The sequence below is a fragment of the Oenanthe melanoleuca genome, chromosome 5 (genome assembly GCF_029582105.1).
Source record: "Oenanthe melanoleuca isolate GR-GAL-2019-014 chromosome 5, OMel1.0, whole genome shotgun sequence".
Lineage (NCBI taxonomy): Eukaryota > Metazoa > Chordata > Aves > Passeriformes > Muscicapidae > Oenanthe > Oenanthe melanoleuca.
The window spans coordinates 51550480-51572332 of record NC_079339.1 but is presented as its reverse complement, the minus strand read 5'-3'; the positions used below and the strand labels follow the sequence as shown (position 1 = coordinate 51572332).

General features: G+C 41.0%; 1 protein-coding gene across 2 annotated transcripts in view; it reads right to left on the bottom strand.

The window, feature by feature from the left end:
- Positions 1-20960, bottom strand: part of ASPG (asparaginase) — a 43998-nt gene extending 23038 nt beyond the window's left edge. Inside the window, exons 1-8 of one of the 2 annotated variants that reach the window (XM_056493358.1) lie at positions 20707-20960; positions 16055-16184; positions 13389-13500; positions 10573-10698; positions 9022-9105; positions 7867-7993; positions 1685-1797; positions 18-203 (exon numbers count right to left, since the gene is read on the bottom strand). In XM_056493358.1, the coding sequence (XP_056349333.1) occupies positions 18-203; positions 1685-1797; positions 7867-7993; positions 9022-9105; positions 10573-10698; positions 13389-13500; positions 16055-16184; positions 20707-20872 (1044 nt within the window). In that variant the 5' untranslated portion in view covers positions 20873-20960. The remainder of the gene's footprint in view (positions 1-17; positions 204-1684; positions 1798-7866; positions 7994-9021; positions 9106-10572; positions 10699-13388; positions 13501-16054; positions 16185-20706) is intronic. The other variant, XM_056493357.1, reaches the window with a different exon arrangement.
- Positions 20961-21853: the final 893 nt, after the last annotated feature.

Below are 21853 nucleotides of genomic sequence, written 5' to 3'. Positions count from 1 at the left end.
GGTTGCATAGTCCTCACCTGTCCTGTTGCATAGACTGTTTTAACAGCCCCACGTAAGCACTGGGTGCAGTTCAGAATCACCACTTTGCGTTCAGCTGCTTTCCTCAGTTCTTCCAGCAAATCTTCTCTCTTGTCTGGGGCATTGCCACTTCCATAAGTTTCGAGTACTATGCCCTCAATTGGAGGCTGAAGAAACGCTTTTACCTGGTTAAAAACAAAAGAGGGAACAGAGACATAAAGTATGTTTAAGCATCCTTAAAATTTTTATGTATGGCACAGCATTTTTAAAAGTAGTCTATTCCTGCTATGGTCTTCCAGGCTCTCATGCCTTACAGTCCTCTTACACCCTTCTGTGCTTCCCTTTCACAATAACTGAGACTGTAGAATAAGCTTTAAAAAATGAGACTTTCTTTCTCTGCCTTCCTTTAAAATTTCTAGAGGGTTAGATTTTAAAATAAACTGTTTTGTACAGTCATTAGCTGATGTGAAAAAGGATGCTATTGTTCAAGTGCCATAAACAGGCTGTACTGTTGCACCACTGTTTGGTGCAACAAAAAGGTACAGTTACACTTATGAAATAAATGTTGAATTATTAACTGAGGTTAGAACTCCACACCCCTGCCCAGATTTTTTTGCTTTAGCAAGAGTTTTTTTAACCAATGTCTGCCTAAGAGACAGAGTGTTTCACCTTTCAGGAAAGAACATTCTAATGAAGCATGAAGGTTTTTAATCCCAAACCAAACTGATTTAACTCAGAGACGCTTCTGGGCCAGTTGATATTGAAATAGATATTGTGCCTCACTGTAAGAGAATGCTGTAAGAGAATGCCTAGCAAAGTTCTCTTCCTAGAAAGATATATTTTCAACAACCTAGACATTTCCTTGCTGATCACATATGCTAAATGCAATACATTGTAAACCCCCATGAGGCTAACTATGCAGTTGGAGTTTTATTGCAAATATACCACCCCTGTGTCTTTCCATCTGTTCATATTCACCTAAAAAGAATAGTGATATAATTGGGGTGTGCTGCTTAAACTACTGGATTCAATTTAAAAAGGTAAGAGTCACAAAAGATCTGTCAATTTAATGGAACTAGTATTAGACAAAACCTTAAAGACTAATTTACCTAAAATCACAGTCTGCAAAATAATTTCTAAAGGCAAAAAAATCCCAGTTCCCATTTTCAGCAGCAAAATACTACTTTTCATCTTCAGCTCTGTATGAATGCTGAGGGTCATGTGAACCATCAGTGAGAGACAAAATGAACCTTGAAAAAAAACATGAGTTGTAGAAATAATCACAGTCCACCCACCATATTGTCTATTCTTTGACAAGATATCTATTAATATGCCTCAATATGCACGAGGATAATATTTCCCTAGTCACTGTAGCTTGCACCTGTCTAGAAAACCACACTTGACCTATTTATGAGTCCTGATAAGATATTAATTGTAAGTTCCAGAGCCCAGGCAGTTTATACAAAATATATCTGAAAAGCTTTTATCATTTATAACGTATGAAAATAGTCTTTGAATGCCCTGATAGTTAAAAAATAAAAGCTTATAAGAGGACAGATCCTTTCACTTCCCTCCAAACCCCAACCAGTGCTCCAAATAATGCAGCTTTCCTACAAGTATTTGAGCATGACTTTACCCATTTCCAAAATGAAGTGGTGACACTTACAGCGGCAGCAGTGATTCCTGGGAAGATCCGCAGAAGTCCAACATTCCTGTTCATGTTGGTGTGAACTCGAAATTTCTTTGTGGTATTGGCTCTCCAAACTGTTTCCCAGTTTACTAATAAGAGAAATGGCCTTTTAAATTTAATATTAAGACATGGTATTAAGTACACTTGTAGTACTTCATGCTTACAACTCTGTTTTTAAAATTGTTCTTAGGCAGGGGATTCATGAAAGACAGTGTACTTTTTAAAGAGGAAATGAAGGCACATTTAAGACAGAAGAATTAACAGCTGGTCTGGCATAGGTGAGATATTTACTTGCCATACACTGACCTGAACTTCACTGGTATGTAGTTAGCCTGATACAAGCCTGGATTCATGTTTGGAAAACAAACCTTGATCTTCTCAGACATAAGAGATGACGAATGCAGTTACTGCTGCTGCTAATCACCTCCAGAGTTCATTAGGTAGTTATTAACGATTAAATAAAATAGCAAGGATTCAATTAACTCCGATTATACATTTAGAGCCAGAAGCCAGCTGTTTAACTAATAGTTTGTTTGTGTTGCATTATTAGAAGCCAAGTCATGCATTATTGATTTCAAAATTTTACTACTTCAGTGTAGGAGTGCAGCATTGGTAACACTGATGGCTCCTATAAGGCAGTGGAAGAGATTTAACAAACAGCAGCCAACAGCTCAGAGCATTATGCCTCCATGAAAATAGACCATGCTGTAAAGCTGCCTGCTCCTCCTTCATGAGTTAAGCTTTTGAGATTTTGGAGAAACTCCCAAGCAGCAAGACAGATAAAAGATCTGCGTGTATAATACAGACTTACTCTCAGCCATGCGGAGAGTTACTCACACCAATTACTGCTGCAATTTCTTGCAATCAGCAGACAGCCACTTGCAAAAATTAAAAATAAAAATCAAGAATAAATTTAAAAGCCTCCATTGAAGCCTGCTGTACTGTCACACTACCAGAGATACTAAAAACTACACAATCCATTAAATCAGGACAGAAAATAGCATTCTCCTATAAGACTCTATGAACTTTCCTTCCCTGTCAGCAACTAGAGCCTCCCTTCTTTCTAAAAACTGCCACACACCATTAACCAGGTCACAAGCAGTTGGCTTGGCACTTTTTTGTCCATCCAGTCACACTTCAGCACATGGGTTCCTACTGCCCTGGGAGTGGGAGAATAGAAATATAGACCATTTTTACAGCTTCTTTCTTTCTGATAAGCTGTCCTGCATGATTCTTAAACTACCTGGCTGGACTCAGTAGTTATCCAAATAGCTCTCAAAGGCCTCCAAAAGCTTTCTAGAGCCATTTAGGAGGAGTAACCCAGAGCCTGTGCCTTTGTTCTGCATTCAAGCACTGTGCTTTAAGAAGCAGCACTATTTAGCAATAAATCCATTCCTCTAAGCCTTCTAAAAAAATAGGTTAATTCTTTAAAAGCAGCCTCCTCTATAAGAAGGGATGGCAATAAAATTTTATCACAGCTTGCTTTTCTTTTATCCTCCATAAGGTAGGAGTCCCTGCCAAAACTTCACAAATGCATTCTACTACGTTTGGCAACTGTGAGCATCCCTGATGCCTGTAACCAACTTGAAGAATGAACTGAGGAAACCTGCCTTGGCATGGAGCACTAACACACTGCCAAAAGCAGAAGACCAAGGAAGGAGATCAGAGGACAGGTTTAGAAGTCAGACCTACACCAGGCCTATACCTGTACTCTTGGAGTACGCTCTACCAAATAACATCTCTAAGATAAATTTAATGCATGCAGACATAGTATAGTGATGTAATTCCAAATTATATTAAAAAGAAGATAAAGACTGCCCTGCCCCTGAGTTAACATTCGCTTGGTCATGAACCTCGTCAGCCTACATAACATGTTTGGTGCTGCAGACTCCACAGATGTCAGTTTTCCATGTGCCAAACAAGTCTAAAAGGTAGAACAAAAGGCAAATGTGATGCAAGAGTCAAAGACAAACAAATATACATAGAAAACTGACTTCATCTCAGATCTACTCAGAACTGTTGAAAGTGAGGCAGGACACCATGCAGGGGAAAAAAGAAAGTAGAACACACCCTTTGCATCCTTCATCTCAAAGTTTACATGCCCAAAAAAGAACAGTATTTATGTCACATAGGTAAGTTCAAGCATCTTTATTGTAGTGAATAAACCAGCTGTCTTCTGTCTCATACCATAAAGAAATCTTCTTTTTTCGTTAAAAAACCCAAGAACATCAGAAAAACTAACAGTTCTTAAGTAAGAAATTCATATACAAGCAAGTGAAGTACAAAAAGTTGCACCTCTTGGTGTTCAAAACTCTTTTTTATCTTATGGATTAGAGCCATTAGTTAGGGATACTCCGTTTTGGCACATCATGGAAAACATGACTTGGGTGGTCTGTGCTTGTGAAGAGTTTAACTTATAGAGCATCATGTAAATGTGGATGCAAAAGTGAGGAACAAACACAAGCTAGCTACTGGTGTGGCACAGCAGAAAGAACGTTTCTAAAGCAGCGTATATAAAATAAAGAAATAATGGCTATTTACGTACTATACTCATAATGGCTTGGGATAGATTGCTCTATTCAAGGAGACTGCACTCAAGATATTAAGGCCTTCTGTTTACTCTCCCAAACCAAACCATCACATAAACAATAGTCTGATATTTCCAATCTCCTCCTTCATACCAAACACTATAGCCTAAAAAATTACTGCCAAAAAATTACATCCTTAGCTTATGCAGTTTTATTCACACACAGACAAAAAATACGGTGATTTGGTTAGCACAAAACAAAAACAATCTAACTTAAAATAAAAGTAACTCTAGACAGATCAGAAAGCAGCAAATCCCCCTGTTGTTAAACAGAGCCTATGCCACAGTACAGGTTTCAACTTATAACAGGAGAGCAGCAACTCAGAGTGACACCTCCCTTAGGAGTGGTGACTGAATTCCGAGTTATGAAATCAAACAAGAAATACAGCTTTTCATGATTGCAGAGCTGCAGACAAACAGCAGTGCTCTCTTCTCATCCTTCTCTGCAGGGCTACAGGCAAGCCCTACCATTATATAAACTGCCTCAGCTTTCACTGCAATTCACAGCAGCAGCCAAGGGGTGGGGAGCACAGCCCAACATATGGCTGCAAACTCCTGCAGTAGGCAAACAAGCACAGACCCCCTTTCTTGGCATTTTGTTATAAAACAATCAACACACATCTTTGGGAATGAATATTTCAACTGGCTGATATTGCAGTTAACAAGCAAGATGCCTGCCTAGAAGGGAGAGGAGATGGCAACCAAAAGCACTCCAGTGAAGAGAGCTGGTATATGCCTTCATACATAAATGATCTGGGCTTTCCACATAAATAACCAACCCAGATGCACACTTGGCCAGTGACTAATAGCTTCTCTCTAATGAGATCTGTGGGTAGATGAGCCCAAAGGGGCCTTTAGCTGTCTACTGCTGTGCCACATCTGCATGCACAGTCACAGGGGCTCTGTCCCCTGCACAGGTTGTCTCTCATCGTAGGTCCTGTACATGTGCACCACTCCCAGAAGTTACATGCAAGTGTGATGAAGAAATTCTAGCCACAGTAACAAAGTAAGCTTCATGTGTGCTTCATTAGAACAATCAAGAATAAAGCAATCAATTACAAAATATACTGAGAATGTTTAAAGATTTCAAGAGAAATAGTCTTCTTTGTCTCCTGTTTTCTAAATATGGGAGAAATCGGTAAAGTATTTTATCTGATGAACTTTGAGATTTTAGAAATATTTCTTAGTATTTCTATACTGCCCATTTAATACAGAGATGTCTGATTCTGCTGCAAAAGTATTTCCCATCAGCACTGGGTTTCTTACTCAGCTCACGAGTGGGCTGGAATTTTTCATTTCTTACAGGAGTTTCTTGTGCTAAGTTGAAGGGCCTAAGGAAGTTGGTATACTTGCTCATCTAGAACTGGTTAACACAACTCCTAGGCATTGCTAGCACAGCTAAGGATGTGGCTGACAACATAGCCAGTTATGGGATTAGAAATCCTCTGGGAGCCTCATTTGAAAAGGGAACAGGATAAAAAATGGATATCATAAATGAAGAGAGCTGGAAGGATAAGGGAGGGAAGAGGACTAAGTTTCTCTCTCTCTAGCTCTGAAGCAGACTGTTGCTTTTATATGCTCCGATATGCTCTGCTGAGCCATGAACAGCATGTCTTCTCATTCCTGTGCACCAACCCATGATCCAACTATGCCTCCCACTTCCCACTTCCTCCATCCTGCCACTTCTCCCCTTCTCCTTCCCAGCTTTGTTAGAACCAGGGAACCTGAGGAAGAGGTTTTGCACATGGCCTACTCCTCTTGGCATCCTTGGGCTGCTCTCCATAATGCTGAATCAACCAGAGTCAGCTCAGTCTACAGGAGGATTAAGACATATTATATAAAGTCATTTGGAAAAGAAAAAAAATACAACTAAAAGATACTATATTTGTTTGGTTTGTTTTTAAAAGACCAAGTGGTTCCTTGTCTCCATAAAAGCTTCATACATGGACTGTACAAGCAAACTCAAGGGAGACAGAGATGTTTCAAACAATTACTTTGGACAAAATAAAGCAGCACCAGTAGATTGCTCTTACTGTAAACTATGTTCTTTCAAAATGAAACAATCCTTCAATAGTGACACCGTCATCTTGGATAAATGATGCTACTCTAACTGGGTAATCAACTGAAGCAAATAAAAATAGAGCCCATCACACCATCAGTTTTTAAATCTGAGATGCCCACTGATCTCAATGAGGCATTTACTGGAAAGATAATGGGTCCCAATATGGGCCAAGGGAAGTGCTTAATAACGTGCTCATTTTTCTACTCTAGACAAGGAATCACAAAACAGTTCATTCAAATCCAAGAGAGGGATAGCATGCAATTTGCAGCTTGATTTCACTATTGATCAGTCAGTAAACAGAATTTATTCATACTCTGTTTGATGCAGTTCATAAAAACCCAAGAAAGAAGACTCTCCCCAATTTACTGCAACAACCAACTGACAGCATTTCTGCTGATTTCAGAGACATCCTATTTGACACAGCACAAGTGGAGGACTCTCTATCTGAGAGATGTCTTAGAGACAACTACAGTATTTCACAGTCTTCCTCAGTTTGTATCTGGCTACTGCAAACACAGCACTTTGATCCTGAAACTTTGTGAAGTGACTCCCACTCATTAGGTGGAAGTGAGGAGTTTATTTTTCCAGACTGCAGAGTGCCTTTCTCTAGCAGTAGTATCTGTTCAGAATGGCATATTGCATGGCACAGGGCTAGGTCTCCTACTGCCACTAATGGCACTTAGCTGAAGAATTCAGGTACTGTTCCCATTTTTTTTCTAATAATGGAGACTGTTACCAAGTCCTACTCCTTTTTAATGCCTAGTCTATACAAAAGCATGGTTTTTAAAATTGTCCTTTAGTATGTTTTCTGGCAGGTCCTCAATTGGCTAGATTCCAAATGAGTATCTCTTCTCCCCTCTCCAAAGAAAGGGTGCCATTTATCCAAGAACAGTCATTTAATGACTTTGCAAATGGGTACTGAAATCCTCAGGTAGTTTTTCCCCTTCTTTAGAGAAAGGTACAGAAAAATTACAGGGAGCCTGAGTAAGTTTGGAGAAAAAAGACTTCACATATTTTAGTTCTGCTGTTGTGTATTTGCAGTTCAGGCAGCTCCTAAATATCCAGTAAAACATCTTACACAATGACATGCAACAGAGAATCTGTTGAAGCTGCAAGTACTCTGCAATTACTTTTTTCCCTGATTTCAGAGCCCAGCATGGTCATTAATGAGATGAAATTCTTTGTTCTTTCAGTCCTAACTCCCTCATTTTATCTTTGGACCAAGCTTTTTCCTGACACAGGGGCAACATTCCCTCTGCTTAGTCTGGATCTTTAGTCAAAGTCAGCCTAGCTCACATCTACATTCAATAGATAAATGAAGTTGAGTCACAAAGTCTCAGCCTTACTAATATTTAAACAGATTCAGAGCAGATGAAATGAAGTCAAGCTACAGGACTTTCAAAGGTATTTGACTTTAAAAACGACGTTTCAACTACATAAGCACAGGTTTTTTCAGCTACAGTTCTATTGCGGCATAAATTACACGGCTTAAGAGATGATGTTGCTTACTTGTAATATCAACCTCAGCATTTGCAAGTGGAGGCAGGTTAGGTGAGGAAAAGGCATTGAAACTCCCAGCATCCACCTTAGTCACCCTATTTCCCCTGTACAGTTTATTATAAAAATACAGGCACACCTGCAAGACAAGTAAAGAAACAGGTCTATGAATAAGCCAGTAATTAAAAGATGCAGTAGATAAATACTGTAGTCGGTCCTTCATAACGTGTTTTCTAAATCTTTAAAGCAATTCAGAGGCTAGTAGATGTTTACAAGTCAAACCCTTTCAAAAAGTGTTGGCACATCTGTCACACATTGGTTTAAGAATTTAAGAACAAAACAAGTTAAGAGCTAACTGGTTTCATAATCCTCTCATGAGGCTTACTCTAGGAGACATCAAATTTGCTTAAGTCCACTTCAGAGATAGAGGAAAGAAACAGTGTGAACTTTTTAATAAATTCATGAGTTATGTATAAATTCAGAGTCCAAAACATTTAAAAAAAGCCTGGTGAAAATGAAGATAACTTTCAAGAGCTACCACACATAAATAATTATGTTCCTTTTCAAGTCTATTAAAGTTTGTCAACTTGAAGGAAAAGAGATACCTCAAAGCTGTTATCAGTTATTAAGATCTTGGTGAATCAGCTGCTGCTGTTGTCTAAGAACTGGCTTTGGGAGTACAGCCGAAGTAAAATAAGATGTAACCTGACCCATATTCTCTCTGAGTTTTGGGCTGCACAGCACAAACAGCAGGGTGCTGAGACTATGGAGGTATATCACTCTCAACTCTTCAGTCTTCAGGAACAAAGGTAGAAGACACTTCTACCAGTTCCATTGTGACTGGAGAAGTTTAAAGTAACATTCAGTTAAAAAACAGACTTACAAGTGTTTCAGATCCCACATATTTGTAAGAGAACCTCTAGTTTCAAGTCTGCTGCAGCGCACATTTCACACTTGAGAGTCTTTCTAGACTGTGTATGGGCAAATGGAATATGACCACTGTGAGAACAGCACATGCCTTACCATGCAAGCACTGTTACCTCAGTTGGAATCCATTCATCTTCCTGCTTAAGTGCAATGCCTTACTGCCTACTGGATATTTGTGTATTTGTGTCCTGGCTAGAGGGAGAAATGCAGCTTCTTAGATGGTCTCCCCAGCAAACAGACCTCAGGAATCACAAACTGCCCAGCCATCAGCAGCGCCCCCAGAAGGTTGTCTCGGCCGTCGTTCTGCAGCTCATAAATGGGCACCTGAAGAGCAGAGACTGGAATTACACCCTGGCCCTTATGGAAAGCCTACACAGCAGAAAAAAGGAGTCCAACTTATGCAATACAAATACATGAGTAATTTATGTAATAATGATTTATGACAAAAAAAGTTTTCCTTCTTCACCCAAACTATTTTAGACTGCAGCAGATGGCAAGACTTCTCTCTCTGCTTAACAGAATTTTGTAATTTAAGCACTTAAAAACTAATATGGAGATTTTTCTCATGTGATTAAGAATATTAACACTGGTTCAAGGAAAATATAAAAACTAGCAAGTAGGCATAGTTAAAAGTGACTGAGCATAGGAGAAGTGATGATAGAGAAAAAAAGCAACACCCCCAAAACATACAGAACTGTCACTATGGGCTTCACAACAGCTCTCTTGCACCATCTTTCCTCACAGCATAGTAAAACTGAGCCAGCAGGTTATTACTGACAGAAAAGGGCAAGATTAAAAAGAGAAATTTAGTCTGCTGAGTGATGATTTCCATGCCTTTTCAGACTGCCTCTTTATTAAAAGAGAATTCTTCCTTCAGCAATTATTAAAAAAGAAAATCACATGCTCCCTTGCTGGATCATATATCAGATAGATCTCCAAGCAATAAAACCAAAAAGAAAGCAAAACCTTGACTAATGTATCATGACTAGGCTGCTCCAAGTCAAGACAGCAAGTGGGAGCCTACTCCTTCCTAGACTTTTGTATTTTGACTTCAAATAGACCACATGTGAAAGGGAAGTTATGAATTGGGGAGGGGAATTTTACAATGTGATGTTTCATCTTTCCTTTGTGATTAGAGCAGTATTTTACACTCAAGCAAGCTATTCTAGTAAGACAACCCCTCCTCCTCAGACAATATGCAAAGGGCTGATCTCCAGCTAAGAGAATGAAAATTAATAAATGCAGTCTTTAGAGGAAAGGAAAGAGACCATATTAGATGCTTTGTGGAACAGAAATAATAAAAAGTGCATCAAATGCTTTAATTTATTTTTTTTTTTAATTATAAAGAATGCAACAGTGAGTAACATAAGTTGAGATAACAACTGATGTAAAAAATACTAAGCTTCAGGGCTTAGTAGAAAGAAAAGAAGACAGCTGACAACCAGTGGCCACCTGAGGCTGGAGAAATGCTTCTCATATAAACCGATTAATGCACAATGGCCAATGACAAGCTCTTATGTTTCTCTCTGAAGCATCTGGCCCCAGCCATAATGAACTCCTGGTCTGATTTGGTACAGAGTTGTGAAGTCATTAATTATAAAATTATGGGGCAGATCCTCAGCTGGTGAGCCCATCATTTCTCACTCATTTCTGTCAGCACTGTGACCATTCACCCTGGCCAGGGACCTGGCCTGCACTAAGGTTTATAGTGATAATCAGGATACAGCCAAGTTCTGCATATAAAAACCAAAAATGAGGATTCCTGCTTCAACTTCAAATTAATTCCATTACCTGAGATCCTGTCAGAACAACAGTTTTGCCCAGGTTCTCACACATGAAGGACAGGGCTGAAGCTGTGTACGCCATAGTATCAGTACCGTGCAGGATCACAAAGCCATCGTACTTCTCATAGTGCTCCTGGAGGTGGAGAGACAGTTTTCACACTGTTAAAGCAATGTCCTGGCACCAGCAGGTGAGGTACACAGAGCACTACTTTCACTGATGCAGGCAACAGCACAATGCCTTATAGGGTACTGCACACACAACTCCTCCTAAACTTACCCTGTTTCCCGTTTAAATACAATTAAGGGTTAATCGGACACTAAGCACGAGAGCCAGTAATTCTGATTATGGAACAGTCAAAGGGATTCTTCTGTGTATACATATTAATGCAGCGTTTTTAAACCAGAAGACTCCTAATTAAGAAAAGCTTAGCAATGGCTTTAAACAGGAATGTTAACATATGCAAATTAGTCGTATAGTCTGATTTCTTGTTGCCGCTTTTACTTTAGGGATTACACCATTTACAGGAACAGATTAGGCAAACCAGGGCTATCATTATACAGGGGATATTATACATTATCCATGGCAGACAGGCAAACCACCAGTGTCAGAGTGCCCTCTTCTGATGGAAAGCCATCCTTTCCACAGCAGAACCTGAGGAAGAGGCTTTTTCTTCATTAATGGACTCTCACCTGCTGATTTTTGAGAAGGCCCTTACACTGTCAGGCACATGCAATATCAAAATAAATTTTATAAAAATTTTAACCTGCATTCAATTCCTCATAAGAGGCAGGGGGTTTTTTAATGCAAAGCCATGAATCACACCACTCATCCTGTGAGAATAGTTATCCGCTGGCTTTTGGAAGAAAAAGGAATTGGTTCAGCTACTTTAAGAATGATGGACATAGCAAACACTGCAGGGAGAGACACTGATGTCTCTGACGTAACTGGGTAACATGGAAAGGATTACACAGAACTCCAAGCAGATATAGGAAGTGCCAGCATGGGAGGATAAAAGAGGTTCAAACAAGATTTCTTTTTAATTACACTCCTAATGTTACACTAGGTACACACACTTGGCACCTCCTGAAAATAAGGTCACCTCCAAACTCATTTGTAGGTTCCTATTTGTCCTTTTGCTATTTCTTCACCTACACTCTGTATGTCCACCTGTTGCTACCTACTGGAAGTTTCAGGGGATTTCTGCTTATCTCTAACAACTGAGCCAACACAACAATTGCCATTGCTGCAAGGTCTTTCTGCATGCCAAACTACAATGTGATGCAAAAACCATGCTGCAGCTACTCACCAAGGCAACAAGGTAAGCAGGTTTTAAGAAGGGCCAAGATCACAGAAACAACCACCTGTCCTCTCTAAATCAGCACACTCACAAGTTATTTCAGCCTTATTAGATGCAAAAGAATGTAGTTTGTTTTAAGCTTCAGAATGGAAAAGATCAAGTTGCCAATTAAGGAGGTATCCCACAGAAACATCTTGGAATGTCTTAGTGTGGAAAATCATCAGCATGTTACAGCTGTAGCAAGCACATGTCCAAGATGAACACAAAGTGGCAGTGTCTGTACACAACCGTGGGAGTTGAAAAGATTTCTTTTTTTTGTCTTCTTCTCAGAACCCTTCATTTGGATTACATAAACTAGATATACAGAGAATCTGTATACAAGAAAAGAAACCACCTCCTTTTGTAATAAAAACTAATATGCCAGTAAGGAAAAAAGGTAAATTCTCTCCTGTTCAGCATGGGATTGCTGCCTTCTCTTGGCCCTGGGCTTTTCCCAGCTGCTCCATCCTAGAGACTTTCCATGTACACACCAGCTCCATCTCTTCTTTGCCTGGGCAAGATGCATTTGATAGGACAAGCAACCTCCCAGGCTTGGTGGTTTCAGGATGAGAGAGCCTAAAATTAAAAGACTGTTACCTGAACCTGCAGCACCATTCCCTGCATTATTGAACTGCTCACATGCATTGCTACAGCATGGTGGAAGAAGGGAATTTACACTATAAAGCCCACTATCACACAGTGGAAGAGAAGTATCTTCCTAGCCCCACAGTTATTTATTTCTGTCAGCTATGTATGAATTCCTGGTGTGAAGCATTTGAAGTCTTTTGCAGTTTTGCTTTCTTTAAAAGCACACAGCTAAGTTCAGGCAAGGGACAGGAGCATAGAAATGCTGATTTTTTTTTTATTCTAGAGAAAGATGTAATGAGTTTATATGCAGAAGTTTCTAGAGCTTTAAACATTTTCCACTATGGGAAACCAAACCCTAGCAGCAATTTTTTCTACTGGTTGCAAAGCCAAAGCTAGTCCAGTCCATGTGTGCCCAGAGTAAGAAAGGCATAAAGACATTAAATTATTTTCTATATCAATAGCCAACTATTAAGTTATCTGAACACTCAAATAATGTGTAACTTAGCAACCTTCAGCTAAGTTACCTAAGGATTTTATTCAACGTTTTTGGACAGTGGATACAAGTCAATGTTTTAGGACACATCAACCTACATATTACATACCTTATTCAATCACAGCTGCAATTTTTCTATTTATTTTATTGTATGGAATTATGGCATGACTCATCCTTGGAAGAATGATGTAACTTTAAGGAGTTTAAAACATTTTCAAATTAAATAAAAACTCAGCAAACTTTGCAAGCACAGTACTTCTTCCTTGCAAGTCACTAATTAAGGTACTTTACATTTAAAGAAACAAATGCATAGGGCTACTGAATTGTTTTACCTTTTTAAGTATACTAGATATACTGCTGGTTTCATTTAAGTGAAAAATGAATTCTTATCCCACATCACTGTACCTCAAGTTTCTTTGCAATTTTGGCCCAGTCATCTGGTGTCATGTTGGAAGAATCAAGCAGTGGTGAGAGCTCAAGGATTGTGTAAAAAATTCTCTTGTTTTGCTTAGAGAGACTGTGAAGAAAGAGAATTGGAAAAAAATATCTTAGCATTAATATAATCTCATCACTTCTGATTATTTCTTTAAAACAATAGTTTTCATACTTTTCCTCCCCATTCCACAAATCTAGGTGAAAAATGTCTTAAATCTGGAAATTAAATTCCTAGTTTAGAAGTTCATGACTTGATATGGTTTAAAGCACAAATACCTAAATTTAATTTAATAATAAATACAATTTGGGAGGCAGACACAGGTGGTTTCTGGGCTGTGAATGCACATTGCTGGGTTATGTCCAGCCTCTCACCCAGCAGCACCCCCACATCCTTCTGGGCAGGGCTGCTCTCAATCTGTTCATCCCCAGCCCAGACAGATGCCAGGGTTGTCCTGACCCAGGTAAAGCACCAGCACTTGGTCTTGTTAAACCTCATGAGATTCACATGGGCCCAGCTCTTGAGCTTATCCAGGTCCCTCTGGATAGCATCCCACCCTTCAGGTGTGTCAACACCACCACTCAGCATGGTGCCACCTACAAGTTTGCTGAGGCTGCCCTCGATCCCTCCATCCATATCATTAATAGAGATACTCAATAACACTGGCCCCAATACAGACCCCTGAGAGAGAGCACTTGTCACTGATGTCCATGACTGAGCCATTGACCACCACCTTCTGGCTGTAACCATCCAATCAATTCTTCATCCTGAAGCCCACCCATCAAATCCATCTCTCTCCAATTTAGAGAGAAGGATGTTGTAAGGGACCACATCAAAAGTTTTACAGAAGTCCAGGTAAAACTGTGCTAGCTGAAATCACCTTCCTGTCGTCCATGTGCCTTAGCAGAGCTTCTAGAAAGATTTGTTTCGTGACTTTGCAATGTACAGAGGGAAGGCTGACAAGTCAGTGGGTCCCATGGTCTTCCTTTCTATGCTTTTTGAAGTTAGGTGCAGTATTTCCCTTTTTTGAGTCACCTGAGACTTCTAATAAAATCTGCAGACTCATTCCCCCTGTGAAGCCTCTAGGACTTGCATACAGTAGAGACAGCACTTAAACAATGTGTTTAAACTGACATCCTGTACCTCAAAAGACTTCACATGAAAAACTGCCGTGCTGAATATCACATTTACACATGCTAAGAATAACTTTAGAAGTCAGCTGAAAACCTGTGAGAAGAAAGCTCTCCTGAGAATGTGCTGTTTAAATAAAACATGACATCCTGATACCAGAAGCCAGCCATCTTCAGCTTCTGATGCCTCTCTCTAAAAAGAGTCTTATCATTCCTCTTCTATTGACGTTACACACCAATATACAAAGTTCACAAAATTTTCTCCCCTCAGAAACTCACAATATTTCTCAACCATCTAGTTAAAATATCACTTGGCTAGCACAAAAGACAGGATGGCAAATTGCCACAACTAACCTCCAGAAACAGCATTCAGCAGTGCCAGAAAAACAAGACAAGATTAGTTTTTAAACCCCAGGGTTTTTTTATATGAATGATTATTTTAAGCTTTTCTGGTTTTCATGGAAGGATGTACCAGGATGAGTATATTTAGGACTCATATGAGTATATTAGTGTAGTTTTGTTACCTTTCTAATCCCTTAAGTATTTAAAAGTTATTCAAGCACCACATCATTTTTCTTCGTGTAAGCATTGTATTTAACAGAAACTGTATATTCATATAAATAATACTGTACCAGGTGTCCATTAGATTTTTTCTTTATTAATTTTCCTGCTATCTGCCTTTTAAGTGGTTACTTTAAAAAGCTTTATAGAGAGACATCAATACAAAGTAGAAAAAAAGAAATCATAAACCATTTATTTTCTTTGAATTTCCTGGTTTTCTCCTTAAAGATTCCTGAATATGCATAGAGAATCAGCTTTGGTCCCATTTATTTTTAAAGTGTGTAAAATCATCCTTTGTGCAAAGTTAGCACGTTTACAGGGGTACAGTCATTCATCACAGCTAGGGAATATTTCAAATTAGCATACTGCCCTCTAAATAAAACATATAAGCTTATTAAATAAAACATATAAGCTTATTAATCATTGCCCAACAGTTAAGAAGCAATGTAGATTAATTATAAGCCCATTGCTTATTATCATAATGTCGCATATATTTGGAAAAAACAATCAGCTTTTAGGGCTTTTAAAAACAGAAGGCCTGCAGAATTAAAGCATGAGGCTTATTTACAGATGCATTAATTACATGCTACTTTTTCAGACATATGTTGAAGATAATTCACATGAAGCTGTATACACAGTTTTCTTAGTTTATGTAGAATATTTGTATGTTTGCACAGCAGCAAATATTTAAAAAAAAAAATCCAGGAATAGACTGCCCAGAATGATTACTTGTTGCCTAATTTAAAAGCTATTTCTCAAGCAGTTCTAAGGCACTTCATTGCAAATCTATCCAAACACATATTTTCTATCATATCAAACATGGTGGACCTTTTTCTTTTAAATGAATACAAGCATTTTTGCTATTCTCATTATAGACTCTTCATGCCAAATGTCTAGAGACGTAATTTCCTGAAAAATAACAAGATTCCTAACCCTTCTGTACTTACGGGAGTACCAAGGTGTTCTCTGGGAATTCATGGGAGTTGCTCAGTTTTGTTTCCCGGGCATACGCCTCATCGTGCAGCATCGGCATCGTTTTCAAGCTGTTTACTAATTTATTGGCCTCAGGAGCAAGCCCTTAAAAACAAAGAATAAAGGAAGTAAATAAGGAGCAGGGATGGAAGGAAGCGAGTGGCATGGTAAGGAGGGAAGAAGACAAGTTGCACAGGAGTTTGCCTATCCTTCCAAATTGAACTATTGCCAGTTTAAAATCATAAGAAATGAACACTACTAATAAATACTCATGGAGTTATTCTCTTCTTGACTTGAAACATAAATCCTTTATTTAAGAGAAATAATGTTTAAAATTTCCTCCACATCAAACATTTATGCTTTTACCTATTTTTCATTGTAGCTTGTCTGCAGAGACAGGAAGCCAATTTTTGCAACTAGCAGAAAGCTACCATTCTCTTTCACATTTGCCATTAACTATTACTACTATTACTACTTAGTAGTAGTAATAGAAGACTTAAAAAGCACCCAGCATTGTTCTGTACTATGAAGTTGTGATATATACTTTCCTCTAGCAGGTTTAGGACTGAACATCTGAACTGACAAAAGGTAAACAGGTGCATAAAGCTCTGAATAGAAAAAGTTGAAAGCGTGGATGCATCTCAAACTCTGCTTTCCTTCTCCCTGCCCGTGATGGGGTCTGTCTGTGGCAGGAACCCTAAAACAGCTGCTATTTACACTAGCTTAAGAACACATTTAGTGTTTAGTGGACCTGCAGGTGTCCTGGTTTTTCAAAGGGTATTTCAAAGGGAATCTGCATGTTGCTCTCTGTTAGCCAGAAAGGCACCTTTCACATGGCAAACAAACTATTATCTCATTGTTCTACTTCTTTCAGTTCTAGCTATTTCTAATTTGAGGTCAGGGAATTCTCTCCTATTTCCTAGTTCTGTTTATATAAACATGATTCTCATCCAAGCTAGCACCTCTAATTATTTTTGGTTCATCTTCAAACACCAAGATTTATTTCAAATGTTCAAAACACAGAGAATATTTTCAATAGTATTTCTAGTTTTTTTCATTTACTTTCCAAGCTGATGGAAAAATCCTTAACTCCCTGCTCTCCCTCCTGGCTTGCCTTAAATTAAGGACATCTCTTCATAGCCAACTTCCTCACAGGACAGCAACAGCATTTGAGTGGATTTGTTTGGATTACTGCCAGAATACTTTGTTTTACAAAATATACTTAAAACACTTTCAAGCCTTGGATATTTCATTCATTCAGCTATAATCCCTGTTTTTCCTATTAAGGATGTTCCTAGCTTAGTCACAAATGGCCACTTCTGCCGTGCTTGGGCATTGAGTCATTTTGGCTCAGAAATGCAGCTCAGTTTCAAGCGTTTCCTGGGTGTTTTCTGATTATTCTTCTGTTTGTCCAGCGTTCATCTTGCCCTGAATATTGACAATGGATTAGATTGCTTATTCTTTGTATTTGCCACAGGAACTGGAGAGCTAATGTACATTAACATTCTTTAATCCCTTCTCTAAAAACAGTAGGTCCTCATCTCTTAATCACAAATCTGTCAGGATTTTTCTGTAATTGTTTGCACTGAATGTAAACCTTTCTTTAAGGCATTCTGCAGATGTATCCAAGATGACCCACTTACAACCTAGACAGCCCCTCACATGCATCCACTTCTAGCAGTGATTTCTGCTTTACAGCTCCAAGAAGCAAACACGGGGGAACTCAAGTGCAACAGTTTTAAGAACACTTCTACTTTATTATGCATGGAAAACAGCTTTTGTGAGCCAAGCTTGTTGACCAAGTATTTGAAGCAACTTCATCCCTGCAGAGAAGAGGCAGGCTGTGTGACTTGTCCAAATAGCTCTCATCAACTTCTGTCCTGTCCCTTGTTAGCTGGCCAGCCCTGGCATCACAGAGCAGGTGGACAAAGACAGAATAGCAAACAGGCACCTGTGGCCAAGGAGTACAATCATGGTTCTGTCTCACCTACAGTCCAGGACTCTGCTTTTTCACTCTGGTTCTATAGATAACTCAGTTATAGCTACCTGCCAAACAAGATAACCTACAACCTGTACTGCTGCAGAGAACGGGGAGCAAAAATATTAATTGCAGCAGCTACACTGCTTGGAGCTTTCAGAAGTGAAGTACACAGATTTTAAACAGAAAAAGGTTTGGACTTACAGCAACCAGTCTTTTGGCAATCTAGTGTGTCTAAAAAGACACAAAAATAACTAAGCTACCTAAGTAGACTATTCCAAGTTAGGTAATCTTTCTAAGGGTATTTATCTTAGTTCTACTTGTTGATTTGTTGGAGTTTTTTTTCCCTTATTACAGGTAAAAGCTAGAAAGGAGAACTATCCCACACACCCAAGGAAAAGATCTTCCTGAAGGCACCAGCACAAACTTGATGGAAAGATCAGTATCACAGTAACCTCACTCTGGAGTGCAGTAAGTTTCTTTCTGAAATGAGCTACTGCAAAGCCAAAAGAAACAAATGTAGGAGGAAATAGGTAGGAGTAAGAAACTTGAAAAATGCACTGGAGTGGCTTGACAGCAAAAACATAAATACTGGAAGAGTCTGCACCTGAGTCTGGTTGTCATCCAAGTCACATAAACTGAAACAGACTATTCATCCTCTGAAAATGACTCCTGCACAGGTAACGTAGGTGTGCAGAAATTCCAACAAGAATTTCTAAGACGTGCTGGAGCTGCCAGATGAGCTACTTCTCTTCACCATTCTTGAAGCAAAATAGGAAGGGTTGTAAACAGGCACTTTCCATCCACTGATAAATAAAAGAAATTAGCATGTATTGTATCTTCCCTTGAAGCATGCTGCCTTTCCCATGCCCTTTCACTAGCTTCTGTCTGAACACTAAAGACTGCCAAAAATTCTGAAAGAAGGTACTCTGGCTGCTCTGCAGCTAGATGTGGGTATGAAAAGCAGGTCAAAATCCCTCCCAGGATGCAGCAAGTCAGCATCATTGGATCATAACTGTTAGATTGTTTGCACATGCTTTAATGATTGACACTTGTTAAGCAAAAGAGAAAAAAAACAACACACGCGATGAGAAAGGGTTATAAAGTTCATTCATAAAAGAATGAGACACGTGATTGTAATTTATTTGCTTAAAAGAGGCATTTAGAAAGCTGAGGCAATAAAAGTAGGAAATTGTTTTAGTATAAACAACGCAAACTGAGAAAGGCGAGTCAGCACACAGCATTTTTTTTTTACAACTTTGACAGATTAAAAACAAAGATGACAGCCATAAAAAACAAAGAACACCTTACAGCACCTTTACTACAATAATAAGGTTCAGGCAATCACTGTCTCCTGAGAAGAAAGGACATATATTTTAAAAAATGAAGTCTAGGAAGCTCCAAGGTGAAGCCCCAAGTATTTTAATCCTACAAAAAGAAGCAGAGAAGGTATTTCAGGCGTTGGCACAAAACTCTGTAGCAAAGATCACAAGTACTCATGCTTTTGAATCTAGACAGAGCCATACCGTAGAAGCTCTGGGATGCTTCACTGCCTTCCAAGTAAAGGAGGAAAGAAACTAAATAGACACTCATCAAAACCGGACTGTTTCCCTCTCACTCCCACACCTTGTGTTACCTTGTTTCCCTTTAATCCAACTCCTGCGAGCACACAGCCCTTCAGCAAGTCAGACCTGACCCAAATCCATTTTTTCCCCAGACACAATAACGGGTTGATGTTTTTAGTGCCCCTTGGGATCTGTGCCTACTAAGTGATGACTGAGGGGTGCTTAGGTGCCAGCTCTAACCAGCTGCTGGACTGGGGGCCTGTGGAGGGTCAGGTGTGTTTGGGCACCTATCTGCTGATATTTAGGGACACCTAAAAGTGCACAGCATATACCTGCAGGTACCTAAGAAGCCTTCAGATAAAATGCAGGCATTAAACTGACACATCTCAATGTTCAGTTTTGGATGTAAACATTTTCCAGCTGCTGGGAGAGAGTTTGGTATATCTAGTCTTTTCATCAAAGCCTCCTCCTCCCCGGTATGGTAAGGCAAGGCAGAACTCTTCACTGACTTCATGAAGGAAGGCAAGAGCTGGTGGCAGAGCAGCAGAAACCTGTCCCAAGGCAGGTGACTGACACTGCATCCGATCTGGCTCACCCTGACACCTGGAGCTGCCACCCTCGCACCCGCTGCGCCTGCCAGGTGACCGCTGGAAAATCCCTGCCACGGCCACCAGCTCCAGCGGCCCACGCCCTTCCCAGCAGGAATGCCCGGCACACGCTCCCTGGGTGGCCGGTGACAGTGGCACATTTAGGGCTAAGAACAGCCGGCATGACTAGTGCGATTACGTTGGTTTCATTTTCAGCGCGCGAGGTAAGGCAGAAAGGACGCACGCTGCAGGAAACACGTTGTCCTCTGCCAAAGCCGCCGCTGCTGCTGTGACGCTCACAAGGATGCCCATCAGCTGAGCTACCGGCTGAACCAGCTGACGGGAGCCGGGGATTAGGGGGAGCCTCTCGCAGCAGCGATGCCGCACCGCGAACCGCGCCGGTGCCCGGGGTCGCGCCGTGCCCAGGCAGCGCCGGCCGCAGCCCCGCGGCCGGGCCCGCTCCCCGCGGCCACCCCACACCCGCGCCGGCCCCTCACCCTTGACGTCCTGCACCATGCCGATGGTGCCGCCCGTGTTGATGACCAGCACCCGCGCCTCGGTCTTGGCGGAGGAGGCCGGGGAGCAGCCGGGGCGCTCCTGGGGCCGGGGCCCGGCCAGCGCTCTGAGCAGGGAGCGCGGCTGTCCCGCCGCCGCCGCCTCCATCCCGGACCGCAGGATCCGCTACCTCCCGGCCGCCCGGACAACGGGGAGTTACGGGGGCGGGAGGGCGGCGGCGGGGCCGCCCCTTCCCGCTGCCCCGGGGGCGGGGAGAGCCGCCGTGCCCGCCCGCCCGTGAGGGGCAGCGCCGTGAGGGGCAGCCCCGGCACCGCCCCCTGCACTTTGCGCTGGGGCAGCGCCGGCCCGGACAGACCTCCGAGCCCTTCATGCTTGAAGGAGAAGACGAGAGCAGCGGCGCGTTCTGGGCCCGGGGAGGGCAGACGGGACACAGGGCTCAGGGTCAGCACCTGCGTCGTCCTCTTTTCCCCTCCAGGGGAAGAAGGTGCGAACTGCCCCTGCTTACCTGGCCTCAGAGGCGACTCCTGCCTGCCCAGCGTCTCCCAAAACCGGCAGCGTGACACGGGCAGCTGCCCTGCCCCTCCATTCCAGCGTCCTAATCTGCACCCGCAGCTTCCGTCCAGACGGATTCTTCTGAGCATCGGGGAGGACATCAGCTGTGAGGAGGCTGAAGTTGTTTTCAAGGAAATCTCATAAATCTTTAGGTCTGTTGTCATGAGACTTGTTATTACTGGCTAACTGTAAAGCGAAATCAGCAAAGAACTGGCGAAAACGCAATGAGCCAGCGGCTGGGGACAGTAACAGAGAGGCATGATCTGCGTGAGCTGAGAAGTAGCTGCTGCACAAGTACCTTGAGGCTAAACATGCCACTGAAGTGCCTGAGTTACTCAGCACGTCAAAGGAAGAACATACTTCCTGCACGAACATGCTGGGGATTTTTTTAGCTCCTGGTCATATGAACTTGTTTCCTGCACTGCACCTCTGAAATGTAACTCAATTTCAAGGTAAAAATAGGGACTGTGGGATAGCCCAAGCAATTTCTTATACTTCCAGTTTCTATGACGTAGTACTTCCAACAGAAATAAATTTTATGTTCTCCCACCAAACTGTCAATCCCTCGTAGTCTGA